The 26,236-nt window shown below is 38.5% G+C and overlaps 1 protein-coding gene across 3 annotated transcripts in view; it reads left to right on the top strand.

Annotated features, from left to right (window-relative positions):
• Window positions 1-26,236, top strand: part of ST6GALNAC3 (ST6 N-acetylgalactosaminide alpha-2,6-sialyltransferase 3) — a 231,405-nt gene that overhangs the window by 91,918 nt on the left and 113,251 nt on the right. For 2 of the 3 annotated variants that reach the window (XR_007507042.1, XM_049808591.1), the window contains exon 2: window positions 13,322-13,516. The exons of the other annotated variant lie outside the window; for it this stretch is intronic. Coding sequence is in view for 1 of the 2 variants with exons in the window: in XM_049808591.1 (XP_049664548.1) it covers window positions 13,322-13,516 (195 nt within the window). In the remaining variant the exon portion in view is untranslated. The remainder of the gene's footprint in view (window positions 1-13,321; window positions 13,517-26,236) is intronic. 3 annotated transcript variants of the gene reach the window in all.

Consider the following 26,236-nt stretch of genomic DNA (forward strand, 5'->3'; position numbering starts at 1 on the left):
ATGTGGGCACCTTGAAGGGTGGTCAGTCACATGTGGCCACAGGACAGTGGGGTACTCTGTGCTGTCTGGATTCATTCTTTTATTGGTAACTGCTGTTTAAGCAGCACTGCGGTAAAGCTACAGATAAAAACTGATAACTATTACCTAAAAATAAAGACCTTTGAGAAAAATAACGGAAAATATTAAAAACAGATGAAACAGTAAATGTAAGAGTAATATTACTGCATTCATTATACATGCTTTTTGAATATCATAGATCCTAGACACTCCAACATTAAAAAGAATATTTCTTTTTTAGAAATAACTGAGTATGATTCTGGTTCTAAATGAACTTTAGGAAAACTCAGCTTTGCCTAGTACTTCCAAAGCATCTTGGGGTACATTATTTAATCTCAGTGGTGTCTCTGGCAGCTTTCCTGATGGAAAGGAAAACACCCTTTTGTAATCTCTGGGACATCGCGATGAGTTCACTAGGGTCTGAGTGGCCTTATTCTACTGCTTTAGACCAGAGTGGTGTTAAAGAGAATACAAAATAAATGGTCTCTGGCCTGTCGGTGTGTGGGAGACATTTATATCCTACAGAAAGCTTGTGGGCAGAACCTGCTTACTGCATCAGCAGCAAAACTGAAAATGAGAACTTCTTTTTCAAATCCAGGTCAAGGCTTGCATAGCTGGCAATTAAGGAAGTTTCCTTATGGCTGTAAGCTACAGAGATGCAGTGTTTGGTCCCACAGACCTCAACAAGAGCATTCAGGAGCGGGGTTTGGTGATGCCAGGCTTGACTCAAGTGGGAGTTGAGAGATCCTGAGTTTGCAAATCGAGTTAACTGATACACAGAGGAACTGGGAAGGAATAAAAATAAAATTTTATAATGAATTTTTTCTTATTGTTCCTTTTCAAATTTAATTGTGCTTCTGGCTTTCTCTTGTTCTCCTTTAAATCAATTAGAGATATCTTTAAATGAAGGAGGAACAGGATTCAACAGTTGTTTTGTTCAGTGCAAGTAGTTAGATATGCTGGCATAGAACTGAGTACCCAGGCAGTAGATTATGTCTTTGACTAAAATGCTTGGTGAAAATACTTGTTTCTAATTGGGTCACGCTTCACTGTTGTTTGAAAACAATATGCCCTGGTGGATGTTAGGGTACTTTTACAGCCAATGAAAACGAGGAGCAGAGTAGCAGTGACTTGGCCAAGGTCAAGCAGCAGAATGAGAGCCATCTGTGTCCGTCCCATAGTAGAGGAGCATCCTTTGTATCATGAGCCCATTTTGTCTTCTAGAGAACAGTCCGCAGACTGTGTGAGGCAGTGCTGCCTCTGTTACTTTTTATTTACAACCATACAAAAATCAAGCTCAATTTGAATGTTTGGGGGGGGTTAACTACATTTGTTTGTTTCTTGAATGCAAATGAGAAAAACATGCATGAAGGCAACAGGGGTTTGGAATAACTTCTGACACCTGACAGTCCCTCTATACTTCATGGACTAAAGGATGGAAAACTGTGCTTGGTGCACATTTGTGTCATGTTTCTTTCATCAACGTGGAAGAAAATCAGGATCAGCTCTGGTAGAGTGGCTAGGAGTGGTTTCTTTTAAGTTTAAGAAAGCCATGAGTAGGATATATTTGCCTTTTCACATGTAGCACTTTTAGTTTTTAATATAGATTCATGTCCAAATGTATTTTTATCTAAGCTTTATTAGACAGAGATTGATAATTTTCTGTATGAATTTTCCATAGGGTTTTCCTTGTGCATGTGCTAGTTCAATGATTCATTTTCATATGAAACACATAAAGCCTTTTTAAGCAAAAATAAAAGCATAGAAAATCCAAATCAGTTCAATTACGCTTGCAGATTAAAATAAAACTGTAGTATCTATCTATTGTATCGAAATGCTAACTCTATGAATTTTTGATCTGCTTTAAAAATGTAAATCTTGAATTTGATTAGATTAGCTCTGGAGTAATCGACACTGAATAAATCTGTCTTCCTTTCATGTGATTTGTCAGTGTTTATAGTAGGTTTGTACACACAGCTTTCACCATTATTTTCTAGGCAATAAAAGCAGCCATGCAGAAAAGCCACCCATAAATGTCAGAAAACAGAGATATTTTGTTGCATTCCAAGGGCTTTGAAGGTCAAGTTCAATTCAGTTAGCTCACCCAGCGTGAGAGGAGTGTGGTATGATGATAGAATGTGTGTTTGGGTAGGATATATATGTTACTGTCCCTGTACTATTCTATCAGGATAACAGATCAGTGAGAGATTAAACTTTACTGCTTGGAAGAATTTCTTTCGGAAAACTATCAATTTTTATGATTTCCTCTAGCTCCTATTGAGATGCTCTGCAGCAATAATGAATCTAAAGAATTTATAGCTTTTAGCACAATGGAGATTGGCTCCTGATTGTGGCTTTTGGGTGCTATTCCACTGCAGGTATACCATTCAGCTGTGTGTATTCACAAAATAGGTCTCAGATCATGGATTTTATTGTAAACATGAAATTGTGTTTTGCTTCCTTCTGATGAAAACTAGTTCACATAAAATTATTTTCCTGATTCCTGGAAGTGAGAGGTCAGCACAAAAGGCAAAGATTGCCCATTGTGGATTTGTCAGAACAGCAAAGGAGTCTGTTCTGCAGTGTCCCACCAGGCCTTGCCACAAGCTCGGTGCTTTGTGGACACTTTTTTTTTTCCCTTGCCTTTTATTTTTTCCTTTGTTTTTCCTTTTTTTTTCCCCCCACCTCTTTTTTTTTTAATAAAGAGAAGACATGATAAATAAAGCTCATAGTTAAATTGAGGCTACTGCTTTGATCAGTGCTTTTATTGAGTTTCAGTGCCCTGATTTAAGGAGCTCTGTAGTCAACTGAGGGATATGTCATCAACTTCTTGAGCAGTCGTTATGTTCTCTAACTATAATGCTGCATGTTCTTTGCTATCTGGGGAGTCTGCCTTCTGGCAAATTCTGATAACCTCTTGCTCATGTTATCCAAGGATGAATAATGAACAGAGTCTTACATGTAGAAGGAATACAATTGTACTCAACGGGCAAGAAATTTTGTTTAAGTTTCTGCTGGTTTGCAACATTTTCCTGTGATTGTATCGGTAGAAGGGAGTAAAGCAGGGTCAGATCATGCTAGTGTTTGAAAGGAAATTCTCTGCCAAAAATGTACAGGCCATTTGCCCCTCTGTGTTGGTACAGGTGCTGCATTGCTCAGTACAGCCCCGCCTACAAGTGAGATTTTAATCTATTTTTTATTTGGATCATAAAATTGTTGGAGCTGCTGCTATGAGCGTACAGTGTTTAACACAGCTGATCTGCATCCTAGATGGAAAGCTCTATGCTGTAGTGCTGTGATAATAGTATGATTGTTAATGTATACTATAAAAAGTGCATTGCTGAGTTCTGCATACCTTTGTCCAAAACCAACCCCTTAAAAACCCAGCCTAGAAATGAATTCAGTGTTTATCCTACAGATGGCATGGTACTCTTGCACTGGAAAATGAACTCATCAGATAGAATGAACCCTAATGTGACCATCCCAGCAAATACCACAACCTTCACATGCCTCTATTTGCTCAAAAGTTTGCTGCCCTGAAGGGCTGTATGCCATAGAAATAGTTGAAGATCTCTTCAGAGATGACACTGCTATGCTGGTGTCTAGCTTCTTTATCAATCCTTCCCCCTCCCTCCCCCCCCAAGCTCCTTTTTCTAAGCTTCCAATAGAGAAAACAGCATAAAGAAAAGAACAAGAATTAAGAAGGGAAATTGTGTTTTCATTGCTAAAAGTAGTGTGTTCCCAGCTATATGGCAGAAAATGTAAAATTCCCATTACAAAATAGCTAGTCTCAGCCTAGACTTCTCTGTAATTAGGTCTTGCTTTTTATCAGCTATAAATGATTATGCCTATTGAAATGTTACTCCGCATGCCAGAAGCAGACAATGCTTGGAGGCATTGAATAATACATTTTACTTTTCTGATGACATACATGGCAACTATGTGTGGATGAGGTAGGCTAGAGCAGGTTTATCCAAAGAAAACAGGGAGATTTCTGTGTCTGATGAAGGTAAAGGGCCTTGCCAAAACAGTTTAGAGCCCAAGTTTGCTTGGTTTATGTAAAAGGTATCCATGGAGGCTGTTTTTGTCTCCTGCCAACCCAGGACAACGTGGCTACAGCTGTGCTGGAGAGTCTCTTGGTCAAATGCGAAAAAATTAAAAAAAAAAAAAAAAAAAAAAGGCAAGGAGCAGGTGGAAGAAGCTATACAACTCAAGGAACAAAAGACCTCCTGCAGGCTGGCTGGAGAGCATCATCTCTGCTTAAGAATAGCTTCTTTCTAATTCACAGCAGTCCTCCTTTTTTGGGGAAAGACCAGTTTGAAAAAACTTTTCTTTCTGCTCTCTGAAGTTGGACCTTTGCCTAGTGGCTGTGAAGGAGGTCTCTAACCCTTATATTCGGTACTTGCATCTTCCTATATTTCAAAGCAGAGCCAACGATTCAGCCAGACCTTGATAGAGCCCATATGCCTCCTCACACTAAACAGTGTTTGCATCCTTGCCACTGGAACAAGACATTAATCTGCATTGTGTTAGGGTGCACTGGCTGTCTGAGGGTGCCTAACACAAGACTAAAATGAGTAATGACCACCTGCTTCAGTTTTCCTTTTTGTGTTTCTGAATAGCAGGTGCACTGCATACACTGTGGCAGAGAGAGCATCCAGAGCAACTTTCCAAAAGTGCTGACCTCCCAAAGAACAGAAGCTGGTGTGAAGGGCCAGAGTAAGAGTCCTGCCAAGTGACAGACTGGGCAAGATCTCTTTTATCTAACAGTGTTGTCTGGCCTTTAGAAGGAAACTGAGGCATGGGGCCAATTTTTGTTAGCTTCCAGTCCAGCATGGCAGTCAGGGATCTTTACAGAGGAAAATTCTATGGAGAAAGTTTAGGCTTGTCCAGATGGTGGTAAGCAATTACATTTCACTTGTGTGAATTTCTGGTTATGCAGTTTTTGCTCTGTAGCATAAACTTTCCCCTGCAGGTAGAAATGAGCTGCAGGCAAGTGAAGGTTTCCAGCAAAAGGCATTTAATTCACAGATGTGCAGCCTGAGAATACGGGGTTGTTACAACATTTTATTTATTTTCATCATCTTCTGCCCCTGGGCTGCTGTCATATGTTTAATTTTATTTGTGTGATCCCCCCCCCCCCCCTTACCTAAAAGTTAGTACTTCCGGAGGTTACATTCCAGTGTAGTGTTTGCTAAACATACAGGTGTGTGATTAACGTCCATTCCTCCTGCTGCGTACCAAAGGCACTTATGATTTTACTGCTAGGAGCAGAAATTGAATTTATCTCACTTTCACTTTAGAAGCCATCACATTCCCTTTCCTGTGAGTTCTTGAAACACGAAACTGAGTATTTCTGATATTTCGTATAAATAACAAAGAAATGCAGTAGGCTTTTAATAGCTACATCTTTTTTTCATATAGAGAGATCTGCAGACCAGAGGGCTGCTGATATTTTATTGTTTTCTAAGAATCTTTCTTGTTGCATCTGTGGGGCTTTTTGTTGTTCCTTTTCTTCTGGTTTATGCATTTTTTGAATCTATTTGTGGTTGAAAGAATCAACTTTTTGAAAGGGATTTTTCGTGAAAATATTGGCAGCTATAGGGTGTCTTTCAGAATGCTTGTGAAAACTGCTCAATTAGGGATTCATTCTTATGATGATGCTGATCATGAATCTTTATATATTTCCATAGAGGAGAGAGAGAGAGGTCATCTATGTGAGGTAGATCTGGCAGGGTAAGAGTTAATACTCAAATATGGGTGGTTTTTTTCTTTGAACTTCTTCTCAGCAGGTGAAAAATAGCTACAATCAGGTGGTACTTCAATAAGTAGTAACAACCAACTGCCAGGCTGAAAGATCACAAATTCTTGTACCAGCAGTTCTATTATAGAGAAGCATACGTCAGCCTGTGTGTGTCTGAAAGCTTGCCAAGCTATTGATAAGAAGAGCTGGGCAATAATCCAGAGTAAAAAAAAAAAAAAAAAAAAAAAAGGGGGGGGGGGGGGGCACCATTTGCCATTTGAGAGCTGTACTGCAGAGGCTTTTTTTCCTTTTTATTAATCCTTTATCATGCAGAGACTACATTAGTATTTATATAATATGCATCTACAGCTGCTGATGAAGTTCACCCTAGTTGTGAAGGACATCAATGAATCAGTAACAGTAGTTTTAGATTCAATATTCTTAACAGATCTTATAGAATGAAAAATCAACAATCTTATATAAAGTGTGCTTCTCTGCCATGTGCGTTTTAATGGGCTAGATCTTTTAAGCTACTGGGCAGCTTTCAGTTGCAGTATAAAATGAAGTAGCAGACTGGCCAAAGGCATGCCTTGCTCAGAAGTTCAGGTTGCCTTGGTGGTACTGTGACTATGTGGTTTGTGAAGATTGCGGCTGTGCTAATGATGTGTTTGTGCCTTGTTGGGAGTAGAGGCTATTTGCGTAGGGAACTCAAGGCCAGAAGTGACTGCTGAAGGAAATAAAAATTCAGCTTTGAGTAAGAAGGAAAGGAGTGGGAGAAACAATCAGTATAGGATATGGAGAACTCAAAGTACTGGAAAGCCTGAAATCACTTCAAGGGATAAGAATATCTCCAGACAAAAAAAATGCTCCTTCTTATTAGGCTTTGAGTTATGGCAAGAGGGAATAGTGACGCAGATTAATTCCTGAAATCTGGCAATGCTTTGCAATTTGAAGGGCTCAGAATCACCGGGACTTTTCAAATGTAGTAACTTCTTATGCTTGATAGCATGTGGGAGACCTTCAAAATACTTCAACAGTTACTCCATGAAACTTTGAAGTTCTTCACCTTACATGATTTCATATTGTTACCCATATGTGTGCTATTTTGATGGGAATGCTGTATGTAATAATTTATGCAGTTACCTGAGACTAAATGTCAATAGTGATAATCCTCCTATATGTAAGCAGTGAAGGCTTTTAATACAGACCGCCGCTGCTGCTGCTACATCAGTTGTTAGGACAATACTGTGCTGATTCCTGGTTTTCTTCATTGCTCAGGTCTTACCCCAGTGAGCCTGAGCACTCTCTGCAGATTTTTGGCTTTAACGAAGGAGATGTATGAGTATGTTTTATTTTACTGTGAAAAACACTATGTCAAGCTGTTATGAACCTAGATACACCACCATTTTTATGGGACTGCATTGTGAATCATGGTGAAAACTGCATTATGTAACAAGTTTTCAACAAATGACAACAATAAAAGAGGTACAATGAGCTGTGTTCTTGAGAGCTCTTCAGCTGCCTTAGCTATAAGAAAGGCCAGAGCTCCTGCAGAGGAAGCATGCAAGAAGTAATGTGTCTTCTATTCATGCCTTCTCAAACATCATAAGCTATGAACACAGTCCTGATTCAGGGTATGTTCTTAGAAGAAATACTTTCCAGGCCATACAGAAGGTTAAAAGTATCATGTTTCTTTCATTCTATCTCTTCTATTTTTATGTATGCTGCATTTCTTGCCTTGCTTCTCCATCACTGAACTTTATTTCTGCTCTTACTCCTCAGCTTCCTGGCTGCTTATGTTCCAGTTTAGCAAAGGTGCCCTTTTCCAGGAAAAAAAAAAAAAAAAATTGCTTTAATCTTAATTTTATTGGTTTTTGAACCCAAGCTAGATCTTACTTCTGATATAACCCCTTACCTGCTTTGTTCTCTTCTCCTGAGAGAGAAACATTGACAGCCATCTCCTGTAGAGCCTTTGAACATATTCAGATAACTTTCACTTCTGGAGGAGAAGAAAGTAAATCTTCAGCTACTGATTTTATGCAAATGTTGTTTGACACGTGTCTATTTCTAAAAGGATCTTTGCTATATAGTCTTGCTCTCTCTTTGAAAACTTCTAGGACCCCTGCCTGAGTATCCCTCCAGCAGCCCTTTTAAAGGGAGGTTCAGGACAAAAGAAATAGCTGGAAGGCATATTTATTTCCAATACTAGTGAAATCAGTAAGGTATACTGAACTAGTTTGCTGAAAGAATTTCATTTTATGCTCTGTTGTAACAGAAAGCAGCATTTGAAGAGGATGCTCAAGACTATAAAAGAGAAAATTAAATAAAACTATCTTTTATGTATAGTAGTCTACAAAATGAAACAAATTCAGTAAGTGTAGCCATTATTGTTTTCAATTGGTATTATACTTGAGTAAAAAACCTGAAACCCTGCATCAGTCCTATAATAAAAATAGTATAATGTGCAGACATATTAAAAAAGTGATTGAGTTATTCAGTATGCTCATAAAGGTAGGTATTGTGAAACTAATACAATATTACTGCATATTGTATCATCCAAGAGACTCAAAGCCCTCATGTAAGTCTTTACCTTTGATTTGTCCTTCCAAGCACAGTGTTATCATGTATCCATGAAAATAACAGAAAAAATGAATACTGTAAAAAATCAATTTCTGAAAAAAGGTCTATTTTCAGTTACCGTTTGGGACATGGAATTTCACTGGTTCCAAGGGCTCTTTACTATGGTCTTCTATAATATCATATACAACTTTGGCACTTAACAAATTCAGGCAGTTAGTTATAATAGAAACAATAAACCTGAGAAACAACATAGTTCTAGAATAAAAGTTCAGGAGTAGCTTCTGTTGATTTCTTTGTGATCTTAGGGGAGTTGCTTTCAGCCTCAGTATATGCATGTGTGAAATGGGTTTTTACTGTTAATCTCACTAGGATGGGGACTTGTTACTGCTTGTAAAGTGGTTTGATAGCCTTTGCCATATAATACATTCTAAGTGGCAGGGTGTTGCTCTTGGGCTAGAAAATAGAATAAAGATACTTAGTACATACCTCAGTAAATTTTACAACTTATGAAATTCTTTTCTTATGCTGAAAATATTTTGTTTCTTCCTCCCTGCTAGGCAACTGTATACAACACAAAAAATGTTTCTGTCTTATTATTCTATCAGACATTATTGCACTATAAAAAATGGTCTTGTCAATTCATACTTCTTAACAGATTATGAAAGAAAAATGATTCAGCCTTGTTCAGACTGTCAAGTTCTTGCCAAACTGAAGCTAATGAATCACCCTGGCACTGGTAAATAGCCAAAACCAGATGATATAAAGGTTATAAATAGTGTTAGGGACCATGTTGCCAAATACATATATACATATATATATATATATTTATACCCCCATAAAAATACTGTTACTGTTTTATTTCCATGAAGTTTTTCATGAAATCCTAATTGGCATAGTAGTATGACACTCCTGTTTTTATTTCAATCTTATTTTAACAACGTAAATACAAATTGAAGCCTTAGAAGTGTGAATCATGCCTACTGCTCATTGATTTTGATATACACACTAGACAGAATGAGCCTGCTGTCTGAGAAATAACTGAAGCTGAGATTATATTATTCAGGGGATTGAGTAAAGAGTTGAGAAGAAACTGTTTAGTTCTATTGTGTGCTTTCTGCCCAGTGGGGTCCCAGGTATTGCAGTACATGTACTCTGTTCTGAAGTGTGTCCACTTTTATCTCTCTCTCTCTCTTTTTTTTTTTTTTTAAAAAAAACCCCAAACCTGTGAACAAGCAGCCTCTTGGACTTAGCGTCATTAACAAATAGTAAACTCCATCAGTCTTGTGCTATAGGATCCTGTATTCACAAGTATGGTAATTTTCTTCTTGCAACTTTCATCTAGGCTAGTGGTGTAATATAGTGAATGAAATAAAATGTTACAAAAGCTAATACACCATGCAAGTCGTCCAGCTAAGAAACTGTTTAAATTATGTCTTATTGTTTACTCCTCACTGCATATGTATACAAAAAGGTTTATAACTGAATATACACTTTTTTATTTAAATGTCAGCAACATCAAAATATCTACATTAAATTAGCTAGAAAAATATAAAGATTGATTGAGATTTTTACAGGGGATGTTTCCATGTTAGAGAAATATTTCTTTTGTTAAGAGACTATTTACATTCATGAAAACTGAAAATTAAGAAGGAACAAGATTTGTTTCTGTGCAGACTTTCTAATTAATGTTGGTTTAGCTCTCCCAAATGGTAGGATGTGTAAGTATTTAAAATATTGATGCAGACGAATTTTGCGACAAATTACAGTCTGGTATTCATCCCTGTATATAGTTTCATACTTCTCTGTCATATCCTAATGTCATGTAGAATTCCTGAAGTCTCCAATGCTAAACTTTAAGTTTTAATAGAGGAAAAATAATAAAATCCATTTATCTGCAGAAAGGGATATTTTACAAGGAGCGCTTACTGACAAAGAGCGCCTGTATTCTTTTCTGTCTTGAGCAGGTAAAGGAGGGAGGAACTTAAGGGGAACAAATTACTTTTAGATGTGCCCTTTAGAATACTCTTGGCCACTGAGCAGACTGCCTTACTTGCTTAAGAAGGCTAAAACTCTATGCAGGTGCTTTGTTATTTTTCAATATTTTTACAGTGAAACTTATAGAGCCACTGAAATTCCAATTTGCAATAGTCTTTCCCTCAGAGAATGCATATTGTTGGTTCTCATGCCTTTAACAAAAAATACAGGGGAACTGAATCCCTAACACAAGCTTCCTTTCTACAAGCTGATAAGTAGACATTGCGTTTACATATGGCTAGATTTTTTTCCAAAGCAATTATAACACATGCCTTGATTCCTTTCTGTTGTAAAAATTCCTTTTTCTCATCGCACTGTTCTAGTTTGTGCAGGTTCTTTCTTGCTAAGCAGCACACACAGAAAAATCTTTGCTGTTTTCTTTCTCAAACAATACTTTCTTACATAAGAAAACAAAAGAAGGCCACACTTTTTTCTTTCTTCCTGTAGTACAGTGTATTTAAAGAGAAGGAATATAAAAATCAGATGGCATCCTAATGAAGGCCAAGAAATCACACTACAAAATCTGAATTATTCTCGGGGCAAAGGCTGCTTATAACAGCTCCCTATGAGAAGCACACAAAGCTGACTGCAGTGTTTTCAAGTTCAGAACATATCTGCACAAAATAAAGGAAGTAAAAAATGGTATTCAACAAACCAGGAGGATAGAATATGTGGAAGTCAGGTAGTGGCATCATACAGGGCAGTGTTGCTGCTTCCTGCTGTGGACGTTTTGATTGAAGCATGCTCACGTAGAAGAGTGAGAGTTTAGATTCCCCTTTAAATATCTGCAATATTTTACTTCTGCTTTGCAATAAATAATATGACTAATCCACTGTCCTTCTCATTGCTTTATGATTATCACTTGCACTGCACATCTTGGCTGCTCTTAACACTTACAAGGCCCTGATATATAGCGAAACATTTCTGACTCCATCTGGTACAAATAGAAGTGACACAGAAGTGCTCCCCAGCCAGTTTATTGCAATTTAATGTAAATCTGTTATAATGCAGCTGATGAAAAGTGCAGTGGCTTCCATGAATTCTGAAAGCTGTGATTGGGTTGTGGCTGCTGCGCTGCCCTCTGAAGATTTGCTGGGTTTAATTTTACATTACACAGCCATTAGCTGACTAAGATTCCTCACTGAATCGCATTGCCACAATACTTCTCTTCTTCATCATCCTTTTCCCTTTCTCCTCACAGCGACCTCATTCACCCGAGTTTTCCACCTCAGTCTTTCGTTGCTTTTATCTTATAAAGTGCAGCCTCCTAATACATCAGAACAGATAGAGCCATGCAATTGGCCCCTGTAATGTACTGTTTTGTTAACTCTCATGTGTGGGAATACAGTAATATCCCTTCAACTTTGCTATGTGCTCTTCGTGATTCTTGCTCTTTTCTGTGTCCAGAAACTGAATCAAAGCATGGCAGCAGTGCCTACAGGCCTCGTGCACGGGCACGTAGGCCTCGTGTGCTCGTGTTCAGTAAAACTTTCTCTGCGTCTTTCCCAGTATGTTTGCTGTGTAAATATTGTTGTTTCTTCTGCTCAACGTTTTGCATTTTAGTTTCTGCAGACTGTCAGGTGAACCTCCAGGCAAAGAACAGGTTCGTCTTACATGGTTGCAATCAGAGCTTGCCTTTCACCCTGCCATCGCCATTGCAGCACATGTGATCTTATTGCCATCATGTACAAAAGTGGTCTTAAATGTGCACTCAGCTGGTTGCTGTTAGTTGGTCGTATTTGTAGACAGGAATTGGGGTGATCAGGTTCTGTCATCCAGCACTAAGTGTTACTATATGCTTATGTAGTCCCTTAGGCAAATAATTTTTTTCCCCCTCTATTTGCTGTTTATATTACTGTTTAGAGGGACAGAATTACATTCAGTAGGGTGATTAAACTGTGGCAAATTTGGTAAAGCTAGAATGTAATTAAAGTACAGTAAAAACACCTGTAAATGATATTTGTTCTGTCCCCCTCAGGAAAAATCTAAATATAACCTTTACGACAGAGTATCATACCTAGAATCCTTACATATGGCAACTAAAATGTTTTGTCCTGAAGTAATTTGTCTAGAAGTAATTGACTGCCATATTTAAAAAATAGCTGAAAATGAGGGGAACATCATATTTCTTATAAGTTTTTCTCCTGCAGACTGTGGAGTTACCCAGGGAGAAAGCTGATATCTTTCTGTGGTTACATTTACCAGTCCAACCAACTGAATAGGTTAGAGGTGGAAAGCAAAGGCTAATTAGATACAGGCTTCAGATCTGTTACATTATTAACAATAGAGGTCATCTCGTCCGAGATAATAATGCCTCACTTTCTAAATTCGTGAACCTGGAATAAGGCAGAATGTTGACTTCACTATTTATTCTAAAATATTTAAGGTTAGAGTATGAGTTCTGTTGCATGGGAATGATTTAAAATTAATGCACAATAAATACAATCTGTAGTGATCATCTTCTTCACAATAAAATTTGTGTGGTATGGCCGCAGATGGCATTTTCACTTTGTGTGTTTGTTGTGTGTCCAGAGAACTGATGATTTTGAATGGAGGCTTTGGTGTGGTTGTTTACATAAAATATTCATTCCGAATACAAATAAAATTTAAAACTGATAGATGTGGTTCTGAAACTTAAAAAAAGCTGATTTTTTTTTTTTGAGCAAAACTGATTAATTTCCAACCAGTTCTAAAAGAAACTCTCAAAACCTCGGAAATGCAAATTTATTGAAACAAAATGCTCCAGTCACCTGTCTCCTTGTGCTCCTGCAGCAAGGTGTCTACCAAAAAATAATTTCACATAAAGCTTTCTAAAATGTTTTTCCTTCATCCTACAATAGAATGTATGTATTTTTTATTAAAACCAGTTCTTAGTTTTAATAATTGATTTTAATCTTTTCATTACAGAGAAAGTCCATTGTTGCTGTGAGTTTCGTTGCAGCATTCCTCTGTCTGATCATTGTTCGTCTCACAAATGAAGTAACTTTCCCTTTGATCCTAAACTGCTTTGGACAAACCAGCGTCAAATGGATACCTTTTTCTAATGGCCAAAGGCAGCCTCTGAGAACTCATTATGGATATATAAATGTGAAAACACAAGAGGTAAGATCTGGTATCAAGAGCACAGAAAAGTGGACCAGTAGACCTCTCTTTCTCTGATCCCACGTAATTGCTTTTCTACCAACCTGCCTAGTGTAAAAACTAAAGCAAGCAATGTTTCTGAGCAAAGTATCTTTTTAAAGTGTGCTACCATTTAAGTGACAATTTAATTTTTTTGATTAATTTAAAGCCATCAGTCCCTTTAACTCAAAAGGAAATTTTCTTGTGTGTGTTTGTAATAAAGTCCTAAAAATGTTTAATTTTGCCTGGGGTGCCCAAGGAAGTAGCTCATTTGTGTTTGTATGTGCATGGAAGAGGAAGAGTGAATGATTTGTGAAATGAACATATGTGAGTGTAGAAAATTTATAAAGCTATAGGTTTACTGGATTTTTCTGAAAATATTACATTAACACTTGGTAGCTATTTTAAAGCCAGGTGTGTACTTCCAGCCTGTATTGTAAAATGTTTTGGCCTGTATCTGCTTTGTGAAATACTTGCTGTGCGATGAAAATACTTGTGTGACAAAATCAGATTTTACAGGGACTCCTGCTTTAAACTGTCTTAGTTGGCAAAATATCTAATGACATTGTTGGGTTTTGGTGGTAGTGGTGCTTCCCCAGACACTCTCTCTCTCTCTCTCTCTCTCTCTCCTATTTATGAGAGATACAAACTTGCAAAATAAGTTAATATAAAAAAATAAATTCTTTCTAAAAGTTGTTTCTGATCAGTTATAGAACTGTCAGTCATGAGAAATACTATTAGGCTTCCACTTACTGCTACTTACTTTTCTTTATAACATTGCAATTCTTGTATTCACAAATGAAATTCATTCACATAACAGCTTTTATAGAGAATGAAAATACTTTACCACTTCATGATATTCAGTCCTATAAGTGTATTGGACAAGTTAGTTATTATTTTACCTTGAGAGTGTTAAATATGAAAACCGGAATGAGAGAGGGTTATAGTTTCTAGGAGGCAGCTTCTTTTAAACTTGTGTATCTTTTAATTGTTGTCCATGTAAGAGGCAGTGCTGAGTATATTGGAGGCCAAAGTATGTTATCTACAGAGCAGCAAAAGGACAAGCACCTGGAAGGAAATCTGTTTGAGTTAGGGTGTGAGTCCTAGTCCCAGTGAAATGAATGGGAGCCGCTCTTGAGTTCAAAAGGGCTAAGGCTCTATCCAGCATATCTTAAATACGAAAGGACCAGGAACCCACTAAAAATGAGAGGGCAGTGTGTTCTGCGTGTCCCTGGGTTATTGCCACAGCGGCAGGCATGGAATCTGAATGAGGTAGAGCTGCCATGGTCACTTGATCACTATCAGTCTGAACTGATAACTGGAGAGGAGAGGAGCATGCTAATCCATTTTTATTCACCATTGCCTTCATCAGAGGTTAGATGTAGCTTGTGGGAGCCTTAATTCATTCTTAAATTTGCTAACACGCTTGGAAGTTCTAACAGTAAATGGAAATGAATGTCCTGAAAGTTGGTGACCAGTATAGATTAGTAAGACATTTGTCTCAATTTAGCTTAGGTCATGAAGGACTCCTTAAACTTAGTAACTGTAATTGTTTTCCCCTTTGTATTTGCAGATTACATTAATATTTGCTAATTAAAATGATAATGAAGAAACTGAACATGCCTTGCTAATTGTGAATGCACTATCTTCTGACTTAATTATTCCCTGTGCAAGGGAAGTTCTATTGTGTTGCCCACGTGAAAAGCTTTTACACAGCTTGTGTTCCTCACACTCATAGCTTTCTCAGACTACAATTTTTATAACACAGATTGCTTTATAAAATAAATGTTTGTATACGATTTGTATTAAAATGGCCAGCAGTTCTCAATTGTTCATAGAGATTAAAACTACAGATATCTCACTTCTACTTAAGTGCCAAATACATTGAATTTCTGCTCATTTCATAGAATTAAGATCTTATTTTCAAGTTTTTTATGCTGCTATGGTATGTAAGATAAGCAGAAGGCCCAGACTGTGGGTGCAGCTAATGCTCTAAACAGTTGTGGCCAAGGTTTTTGCAAAATGGGACACATGCCATCTCATTAATGGGCAAGGACCGAAAGGTGAGGAAACTATACCATAATGAATTATCAGAAAATTATGTGATGGAAGGGAAGATAGGAGAGAAGGCTCTTAAAGACATGAATTTTGACTTTCTCTTTCATTGAGAGAATTTTTGCACAGCTGTTGAATGTGTTCATAGTCTTCTAGAGTGTCCTTTAAAGCCTGTCACCCCACTGGGTCCTACGTGTCTCCTGCTGTCTGATAGCACTCCTTCCTGTTCCTCAGCCACTTCCAACATCCTTGCCCATCTTTTCTTCACATTTGTTCTGTGTTCTCCTTTACCTGTTCCTCTCAGGCTCCACTCTGAGGCCTGGGTGCATGCAGCATGCCAGGGGTCTCTAATCCTAGTTTCTCAGAGTACTTAAATAGTACATAGACAAGGTCAATAAAACAGAGTAATTAGAGTAATTTACCACCAACCCAGTCAGTCTTCTGATGTGACAGGGAAGCTAGAAGATCTAGATGAACTACTATTCTACCTCTCCTGTCCCTCCCTTGCATACTTACTTTCTGAGGAAAAAGGAAAAAAACCCAAGACTTTAATCCATAGGGAAAAAAGTTGAAGTTAAGAGGAGCTGATGTCTTTTGGGGTAAGGCTGAGTGGGGTGAGACATGAAAATGTTATGAGATGATGGAAAATCAATCACATGGTGGTTAAGACTGTAGTGATCAATGATTTGAATTAAAGATGATCAGGAAATATGGTGATATGAACATCTGTGTTTATCTCAAGTGAAAAACAGTGATGCATATATTATTAGCTATGATCAGAATAATGCTGTAAAGACATATTTCAACGGTGTTGTGTATTTGACTTGACAGGATAATACTATGGAATTTTTATTATTAAAAAGTCTGAAAAAATTTTAAGATTACTATAACTAGATTGTAAGGGGGTATTTAATATAAAATGCAGAGAGACACATAACTTAATCCCTAATTAAGGCCATACATAATACAGGGTTGTTGCTATGGTTTCCTTGATTTGTAGCTATAGCAACAGCTTTGGAAAAACTGACTTTATGTACCGTAAACATACTATATTTGAAATATAAATAGATGTGAAGTGTTGTACTATACTGGCCCATTATGTCTAGCCATATTTTAGTTTGACTTTTGAGATATTTCTGAAATGATTCTTTGCCTAGAAAATTTGTGTACAGTGCCCACCCTCCCTGCCCTCCAGAGAAGAGGATCCCTTAGTAGTCCTCCACAATGTGATCTCTTTTCCCTTTTCAATGTCCACATCTAAGGGGACTCCCTGAGATTTGCAAGAGAGTATGGCTCCCTGTTTTGCAATATTGCGCTCTTGCTCAAGTACATGAATTTTGACCTTTCAGTGAACAGGAGGTGTATGGGCAAGATGACCTTTCTGTCCCTTATTTTCTCCACTTTGTACCTATGGATTTTTAGTGATAAGTCCCATGAAATCCATCTTTACAAAATGTCATGCCTGCCACGTGTTAGTTACTTTTATCCTATTCCTGGTATTTTTTTCATAGAAAATATTACTTTGGTACAACTCCACGGTGGTTACCTAATTGAAACCTACTGTCATTTGAGTAAACTTCACCCCAAACCCCAAGGTGATGTAATGATTCTTCTTGTGTTTCAAAAATGGGCAAGCAGATAATAAGAAGCAGGTATAGAAAATATAACCTTCCTGCTTCTTTCGTACTACTCCTACTCTACAAAGAGTTCTGGCAAAATTAATGAACATCATGTATTTAAATTGCAGCATTATGACATCAATTTAAAACCCATTAGCAGTTTGAAACTTTATGCTAGGCAAGTCTAATAGTGTTCTTGGATATTTGATTGTGCTTCCTGAAAGGTGAATATTGAATAGATTTTTACTGTACTGTCAGTATTAAACTAATATAGCATTTTCCTACATACGTAAAATCTGAAATATAGCTGCAATAACACTTGAAACATAATTATAAGAAGTATATTCAAGTACTGTACAAAGATTAAAACTGTTCTTGGAAAAGGGTAAGTTCTGAGATGACCTAAAATCCCTACATTAAACTGCAACTGTGAGATCTAATGGCTTCATCTAAAATGAATTCTGAGGGAGAGAAGAGCTTTTGTGTCATGAACGTTGAAGAATCTCACAGTATAGTGATGAACACTAAATAAAAGGAACATGCATAGTAGCAGTTAATTTTTTTTTAAATATACTGTATTGTAACTGAAAAACTCATCAATGCTGTGTTGATATTGAAGAAATAAATTTGGATCATATTATCACATACCATTTTGTCCTGTAACCTGAACAAACTAGTATATGAGCATTAACTGCTTGACAGTTGTGGCACACACAGCCACAGATATGTGTGAACATACAGCCTAAGTCTAGTTTCTTCTTTTTCTTTTTGGCCAGAAGTTCTGTGGTAGAACTCAGCTGAAATGAGCGGAGGTTTCTACAAATGAAATATCCCAGATATGAAAAAAAGTAGGAGGAGGCTACAGACCTTATACATATTTGTGTAGTCTTTTTTTTTTAAACAAAGTCATTGCATTAAAAAACAACAGCACTGGAAGTATAGAAGAAAACTAACGTAACATGCAGAAATGTGATGTGCTATCTGACTGTAAGATAAGGCACATACCATTTCAACAATAGCAAAAGCATAGTTGTCAAACATGTTAGGAGTAATCATAGGAAGGACCCGTACCAATCATGAGAGACCATGTTCTTATAAAACTTGAATAACTAAATTTAAAAATGCACAAAGAAAGCCAAGAATGTGATGGATGTTTTAATATTAGTTTCTTTCCAGATATGGGAAGTAAGAAAAAATCAAAACAGGACTGACATTTTCATATGAAATACTAAAAATAAGTAAACCTAGTGATCAACCTGGGAAGGTTTAAGTTTTCCCCCTGTTAGTGATGGATGCAGAATGACACTTTCTATGAAGAGAAACTTGGACAATAGTACTGGGCTTCATGTCAAAAGAGAAGGTCGCAGTCTGTGAACTTGCATGGTGTATTCAGATGTTTGTTTCATGCTCTTGCTGGGAAGAACTGGGTCCTAGAGAGACTAAAAAGCTATGTCAGCTGGAACTCACTGTGGCAGAAAGTTGCTTTAGTGTTTAACTTCTGACACATTCATGACTTCTGTCTTTTCCTTTGGGATCTTATTCATTGTTACAGCTTAAGAATTGATAGGATATTTTGTTAACAAAAGGTCATCTGCTTCATAGTCATTTATCATAGAATCATAGAATGGTTTGGGTTGGAAGGGACCTTAAAGATCACCTAGTTCCAACCCCCCTGCCACGGGCAGGGACACCTTCCACTAAAGCACGTTGCTCAAAGCCCCATCCAACCTGGCCTTGAACGCTGCCAGGGATGGGGCAGCCACAACCTCTCTGGGCAGCCTGTTCCACTGCCTCACCACCCTCATAGTCAAGAATGTCTTCCTTACATCTAATCAAAATCTACCCTTTTCCAGTGTAAAGCCATTACCCCCTGTCCTGTCACCACATGCCCTTGTAAAAAGTCTCTCTGGTTTTCTTGTGGGCCCACTTTAGGTACTGGAAGGCTGCTGTAAGGTCTCCCTGGAGCCGCCTTTTCTCCAGGCTGAACAACCCCAGCTCTCTTAGTCTGTCTTCATAGGAGAGGTTCTTCAGCCCTCTGATCATCTTTGTGGCCCTCCTCTGGACTTGCTCCAACAGGTCCATGTTATTTTTATGCTGGAGGCCCCAGAGCTGAACGCAGTACTGCAGGTGGGGGTCTCACGAGAGAGGAACAGAAGGGGAGAGTCACCTCCCTTGACCTGCTGGTCACACTTCTTTTGATGCAGTCCAGGATATGGTTGGCTTTCTGGCCTGCAAACGCCCATTGCTAGGTCATGTTTAGCTTCTTGTATACCAATGCTCCCGAGTCCTTTTCCGTGGGGCTGCTCTCAACCCACTCGCCGCCCAGCCTGTATTTGTGCTTAGGATTGCCCCCACCCATGTGCAGGAGCTTGCACTGGGCCTTGTTGAACTTCCTGAGGCTCACACAGGCCCACCTCTCAAGGTCCCTCTGGACGGCACCCTTTCCCTCCAGCGCATCGACTGCACCACACAGCTTGGTGTCATCACCCAACTTGCTGAGGGTGTGCCGAATCCCACTGTCCATGTCGTCGACAAAGATGTTAAACATTTATGTTAAATCATTTATATCCCTTCTAAGACACAATTTTGTATTAATTGCTCAGTTACATCATTTCAGCCTTATTAATCATGTAATAATAATAATAGTAATAATAATGGAAGTAAAAATAAACATGACATATATCCTTCTGAATATTTTTCTGCTTCTGCCATGTAAATTTTCAGGAACAACTTTTCTTGGAAATATTACAGAAGGATTGGCTACATAACATTGTTAATGACAATTGCATTGCTTGTTACGCTTCTGAGAGAGATTTGTATGGTGGGTTGTTGGTTACTGTCCCCCCACCCCTCTGTGTTTGCTAACCATACCAGAGTTCCCATTCCTGGCTCTGGGAGCCATAGGCACACACTTGAAAATAAAATTCCTGCCAAAGACTTTAACCACCAAATAAGCAACTCCAGGAGCACATCTTATATTACAGAAATAGACCTCACTAAACAAATTATCACCAGAATCCCCACTGCCCTCTTCCTCTTTCTAACCCCCTTTTTACCTGGGAGAAGAGAACTGTCAGAATAAGCTGCAAGGTCCGCTTGAAACTACTGAGGCTGTGGTGAACCTACAGGAGAGAAGGGAGCACAGATGATGTGTGTCCTCAGTAGAGTAAATCCTGCCAGCTCAGCCTTTTTCCTTCTGTATATATGGAATTAGCTTAGGTTTTTAAAGCTGCCACAACTCTGATGGTGTCTCATGAGGAAAAAGTCAAGTGCCAGGATAAATATATCAAGTATTCTGTACAAAGGAATTAAATCTGCTCCACACAGAGCCTGAATGTGATGAGTCAAGCAGTGCTGCCGGTGTGGCAGCTCTGCTTTTTAAAAAAAAAGACTAAGGGACTTGAGAAGAGATTACTATCAGCCAGTGAGCTGTGCCATCAAAAGTCAATCCCTAAAGAATCTAGGCTGGTAGAAATAAATGTCTATGATGCACAGTCATGGGCTGGATTGATCTGTTGAACAGAGCTTACAGGTTATACTGGAAAAGGTGCCTGGTGTCATAGATTTGCCATCCACCTTGTTTATATGTAATTTTCAGAGATTTCTCCCACCTCCTTGAGGATTTTTTTACTGCTAGCGAAGGGGAGGTTTGTGTTAGATAATATTAGACTCCATACAAGAAGGTGCCAGTTGTGTTTTCCATGTGAGAAGTGTGAACAATGCCTCTCCAAATGAGAGACGGAACACTGAAAATTGACTTGACACCATTTGGAAAACAGAGATAAACCTAAGTTTTGCAGTTAGGCAGCTTGACAGACAAACTTCTATCGGTAATTTTTTTTTTTTTTTTAGTTAAATGACAAGTGGACCAGACAAAGTGAATGGAGTATTCTTTGGACTGGTAAAGAAAAGAGCAGAGGGGTTTGGTGTAATAGCTTTCTGAATGAGACCAAACCACTGGGGAAGGTAGGAAAGGTGGACTTGCTAGTGTAATGAGCAGGTGAGAGTGAGGCTTGTGGTTAAGGGCAGGAAGGAGGAACTTACTGCTCTTACTCTGGATGAAAACTGAATTCTTTTACCATGATGTGATTTTAGCTTTTGTTAATAATAGTTGCTAAAGGAAGGATGGGCTGGTTTGTTTTAATAGCAAGCAAGGTGTCTTCTTGGTGTTCCATTTCATCAGTTGGGAGAGTAGTGCCTTACCACTTACTCACTGAATATCCTCCCACTATTGCTGTTTAAAAATTAACATGCCTCCATTGTAAGAAGTTCAGTGTCACCCTCCTGAGTTTATACCTGGAGTCTATTTCTCATGGCGATTCAAGGTATCTTTTGTAGCAAAGTGTTGCTAGCTTTGGATGCAGTGATGAGAACTAAGGTACACTTTGTACTGGTGTACAAAATACACCACAGAGTAAAAAGAGTGAGTGAAAATGGAATTTTGCCTGTATAATTGTTTCTAGACAAGGGGTTTCTGCTGGCTATGGCAATCAGCGATTTTAGCTCTTTGAGCTCTTGCCCAGCACAGCTATTCTGGCAGAGATGCACAGCACTGAGCTGACCCGAGGCTATTAATACTTCCCTGCAGGGAAGCAGCGTGCCAGCCACACATACATAGTCACACATACGTGCATGGGTGCGCATGTAAACACAGCAGCTAGAACTTGCTCAAGAGACAGACTCCTAACACTGACAATCGTGCCAATTACTAGTTAGTTTTAAAGCCGCAGCCATCTTCCTTGAAAGTCTTTGCTTTCCAAGTTTGCTCCCATGGCCATCTGTCATAGCTTGCATTTGGCAGCTTCAGGTTCTGCTGCAAAACTCTGTGGATTGAATACATAGTTTTGTCCTTTGTATTGTTCTTTGAGTTGGTGGAAACTTTCTATCACATGAGCCTTTTCCCTTAGGCTTTTTGTTATATTAAAATGTGAACCTTAGATGCATTTTTGAGCTGTTAATCTGTGCTATCTGCTCTGAGATCAGGCTGGAACAGGTGGACTGGTGTAACTGCTGCATAGAGAGAAATGAGCTCAGAGACCCTCTTAGAGCAGATGCAGATTGCACCAGCAATAATTGCTTTTCTGGGGATAGTCTCTCTTGTCTGGCTGAATACATTAAGCCATACTACCAAATATGTGTTACTTGGTCTGTAAAAGGGCCTGTATGACTGTCATATCAAAAACCTCATGCCCCTTACTGGCATTACTATGCTGGCAGTGTGTGCTTCTTATAGCTCTACTTGATAGAGTTACATTATCTGTAACAAGGAGCTATATTTTCTGTGGGTGTAGCTGTAAATTTTGTCTACTCATTATAAATAATTTTTGAACTGTCTCTAAACCAATAGGTGATATTACCACCAACGTTGAAAAGTTCATGGTAAATTGTGTCCATGGGACCGCACCCTAAAATGACAGCCAATTCAGTCGGAGGGGGGGGGGGAGAGAAGGTTATGTTCTGTGTTATTTGCAGTATTTCTTTCCTCCATCTTTATTTTTCCTTCTCTCCATTTGATATATTTTTCATATTCAGCTAGTCAGAGATTACAGTAATCTGTTGTTTCCTGTCACTCAGAAAAGGAGTTGGCATGCCCATTAGATGAATAAATACAGTGTTAAATGAAATTCCCAAAACGAGTGCAGAGAAATTACTAGAGTGATTTTGGGATTGTCCACTTAATAACAACAATTTATCCTCCATTTTTATCCCCAACCCCAGGGGTGCACTTTACTGCCTTTACCTTGTTCATACCAGTCAAGTCCTCTTTTCTGCAAGTAATAGCATCATTTTCAAAGTACAGCTTCTTGAATTTGTCTTTAAGAGTCTCTTGTAATTAGGACCCAGAGTTTTGGATTTGAAATTGATGGAAATGCCACAGGTCTTAGATCAATATTTCTCCAGGGGACAGAACCTGCTTGCGCCAGTTAGAGACTGCAAAGAATGCTCAAGGGCCTCGTATTAATATTACACCAGCCAAAGTGCAATTTGGTTTGGCTTGGTTTCCCTGGTTCTAGTTCAGTGATGCTACCATGCTCCCTCCCTTCTGCCTTTTTGAGTACTGGTCCCTGGGATTCATGTTTGTAAAGAGAAGATATAATTTCTGGAGTGCATCAAGTTGAAAAAGTATTTTTCTAAGCTTTTCTTCGGATGCCTTCAGGCTCCTGTGAAATGCTTGACTGCATGCACAAGAGTCATCCCAAAGTAGTGCCAGAGCAATACACTGAAAGTATACATCAGCACTGGCAAATATCCTACAATAGAAATTAAACACCAAGGTGAAGGATAAAGTTTGGCCTTTAGGTAAAACCAATAATCCTATATTTGATGACATACAGTATATTATGGAATTGATCAATGACTGACAATTTTCTTCTCAGGTGTTTTTTGTGTAATTAATTTTATTGATTTATTAACATTGTCTAGTTTACAATACAGTTTCTCCTATCATGTAAAAGATTTGTAATGTCTATCCTATTTCCTGGTAGCTCTTTCATTTTAGATCCAGTGCATGTTGTCCAAAACTGCCGGTTTCTTTCTTCAGCCTCCTCTCCAATTTGGCTTGCCCTTCACTGCCCAGAATGTCTTTCACTATATCATCAGATCACCTCTTCTCCAAAAATGTACTACCATTTAGGACAGCTTTGAAGGCATAACTTGGAGATGCAGGAGATGAGAGGCTGTTCTTAGGATAGCTACTGCTGCATTCTGCAGAAGGTTTGGTTCCTGAATGAATTCAAGATGTAGCCCTAAGATGATGCATTATACTGATCCAGTCTTCTGGTGACAGGCTTTGCAAAAGCAACTGGAAATAGATTTCAAACCAGAAGAACCTATGGCAAAATTGTGTCTCAGGTCAGAGCTCACGTACATTTTTAAGTTTCTTCCCGATGTCTTTTTACACGCATGACTTTTTTCTTAGATGGAGTGAGTCCCTAAAAAGTTTATTTGCAGCCATGCCAGTGTCTCCCAAAAGCTAAGTACAGGCACTTTTCAGTGTTTTTGAGGCTAAATAGGCTCTCTAGTTAGAAGCCAGAGAAATGTAGTTTTCTCAAACTCATAGTAGATGGTGTTCCTTCATTAATCCTCTCAATGGCAGACCTTCAGGGAGTCCCACAGGAGAGTGCCTTGGAGGTAGACGGACCAACCTGTAGGATTCCCCATTCAGGTGAGCCCATTCTGGAGCTGTCCAATTCATTTCTGCTCCATTTGGTCCTTGGTGTTGGACACACCTTGTCATCACCAGTATCAGTGACAACTGATGGAGCTGATAACATTACTGTAAGGCAAATAATGATGATTAGTGTTGATCTTTTACTCAGAAGAGAATGGGCAGAGGAACAGGCTGGAACTCTTATGAACTAGCCTCAGTTTCTGTCCTGCTGCTGGCATGGAACAAAGTGCTCTTTACAGCTTTAGGTTCATCATGTTTGTAAAGGATTCATGTTTATAAAGAGCAAGTAACACTTTTGGATCAAGTCACTTCTGGTCATGTTCAAAAAGTAAATTGGGGGCAGTCAGATTGACTGTCATAATATGATTGGGGGTCTACTATCCCTGATAGATTATCACTTATTACCGTTGTATTACAGCCAGAACTTTATTGTCAGAACAATAACAACAACAATAATCTTTGCACTACACTAATGCTTTATTCTGATTGACAAAGGACGAGGCAATCCAGGTACTGTGACAGCAGTGTTGGCACATATTATATAATGATATATAGCATCTTCCATAGGCTGCCATTAATTTCTGCATGAATTCTGTCTGCCTTTGATAAGCATGTGTAACTCCTAATAAATTATTTTGAAGCGGAGCACAAGAATAAAGGAGAAATGGACTTTTGTAGGTATGGAGGCTGGTGATAGCTGAAAATGAGAAGGCAAAACTGACAGGTAATTGTAGATGAGAAGTCATTTTCAAGCAATGGATGGGGGTGATATTGTTTCCGGCTTAAAATGAGTTGCCATCTCTGCTGGCCGCAGTGCGAGGTAAATTCTGTCGTGAAATCTAAAACATTTGTTATGTTCAAGCTGTTGATAATCACATAGGAACCAGCATTGTGGAGCTCCCTCCACTTGCTCTTAAATGGCTTGCTCCCATTCTGGTGGGTGTTATCCACTCTTCATTTCCTGGGGAAGAAATGGCCTTCTGTGAGGTCGGTTATCTGAATAGTGCAGAAATCGTTTTCTGCAAACCTAACTATTATCATAACAGAATCCTTAAAAAAAAATTACAGTGACACTCTGAGGTTTCTGAGATTAGGGTCTTCCTTTAAGGCCTTTATTTCCTCTGGTATTACTTCCAGTCCTGTTCACTGAAACTACAGTGCATGTCTACCATGAATAGCATGAATAATGCATATCTTTTTCTTCTAGTTTCAGTGTGTGGTAAATAGTTGCATATACAAAAAATAAAATCTAGAGCTGAAAAAAAAAAACAATTTGGCTGCTCATCTCCCTGCAGTGTGTGATTGACCCATATTCCACATTAACTCAGGTTTTAACCTGTCTGCTTTTATATTTACAGTTCTTGGGTCTTTGCCCACGTCTCTTGGAAGATCATGCCGTGGACTAATAGCTCACCACTTCAGTTTTTCCTCAGACTGAGATATGGGAAATATTACAGCTGTTTATATTTCTTTATTTCCTGCTTCTTTAAAGATCTTAAATATTTCCACTTCTCATTCTCTTCTTTCTTCCAGTGTATACAGACACTTGAAGTTCCACCTTTATCACCATGTTATCAAGAAAACCTCTTCCTTATTTTTCCTAATTAATCCACGGCAAAAGCCTACCCCCTCCTCACTTCTTGGTATTTCAGTTTCCTAGAACTTTGCGTGGGATTCAGCTGTAATGGAAGAAAGGAGATGACATAACATTACCTCTGCTTCTAGATATCAAATTACCTGGGAATTATTTTTCCTGTAATGTCCTGGATGTTTTTTCATGAGATGAATCACGTCATGCTTTCCCCAGACGATGCCCAGCTTGTTACATTCTTCATGCTTTTCCGCTCTTCCTGCAAA

Source organism: Accipiter gentilis, chromosome 8 (assembly GCF_929443795.1).
Source record: "Accipiter gentilis chromosome 8, bAccGen1.1, whole genome shotgun sequence".
In the NCBI taxonomy this organism is placed as follows: Eukaryota; Metazoa; Chordata; class Aves; order Accipitriformes; family Accipitridae; genus Astur; species Astur gentilis.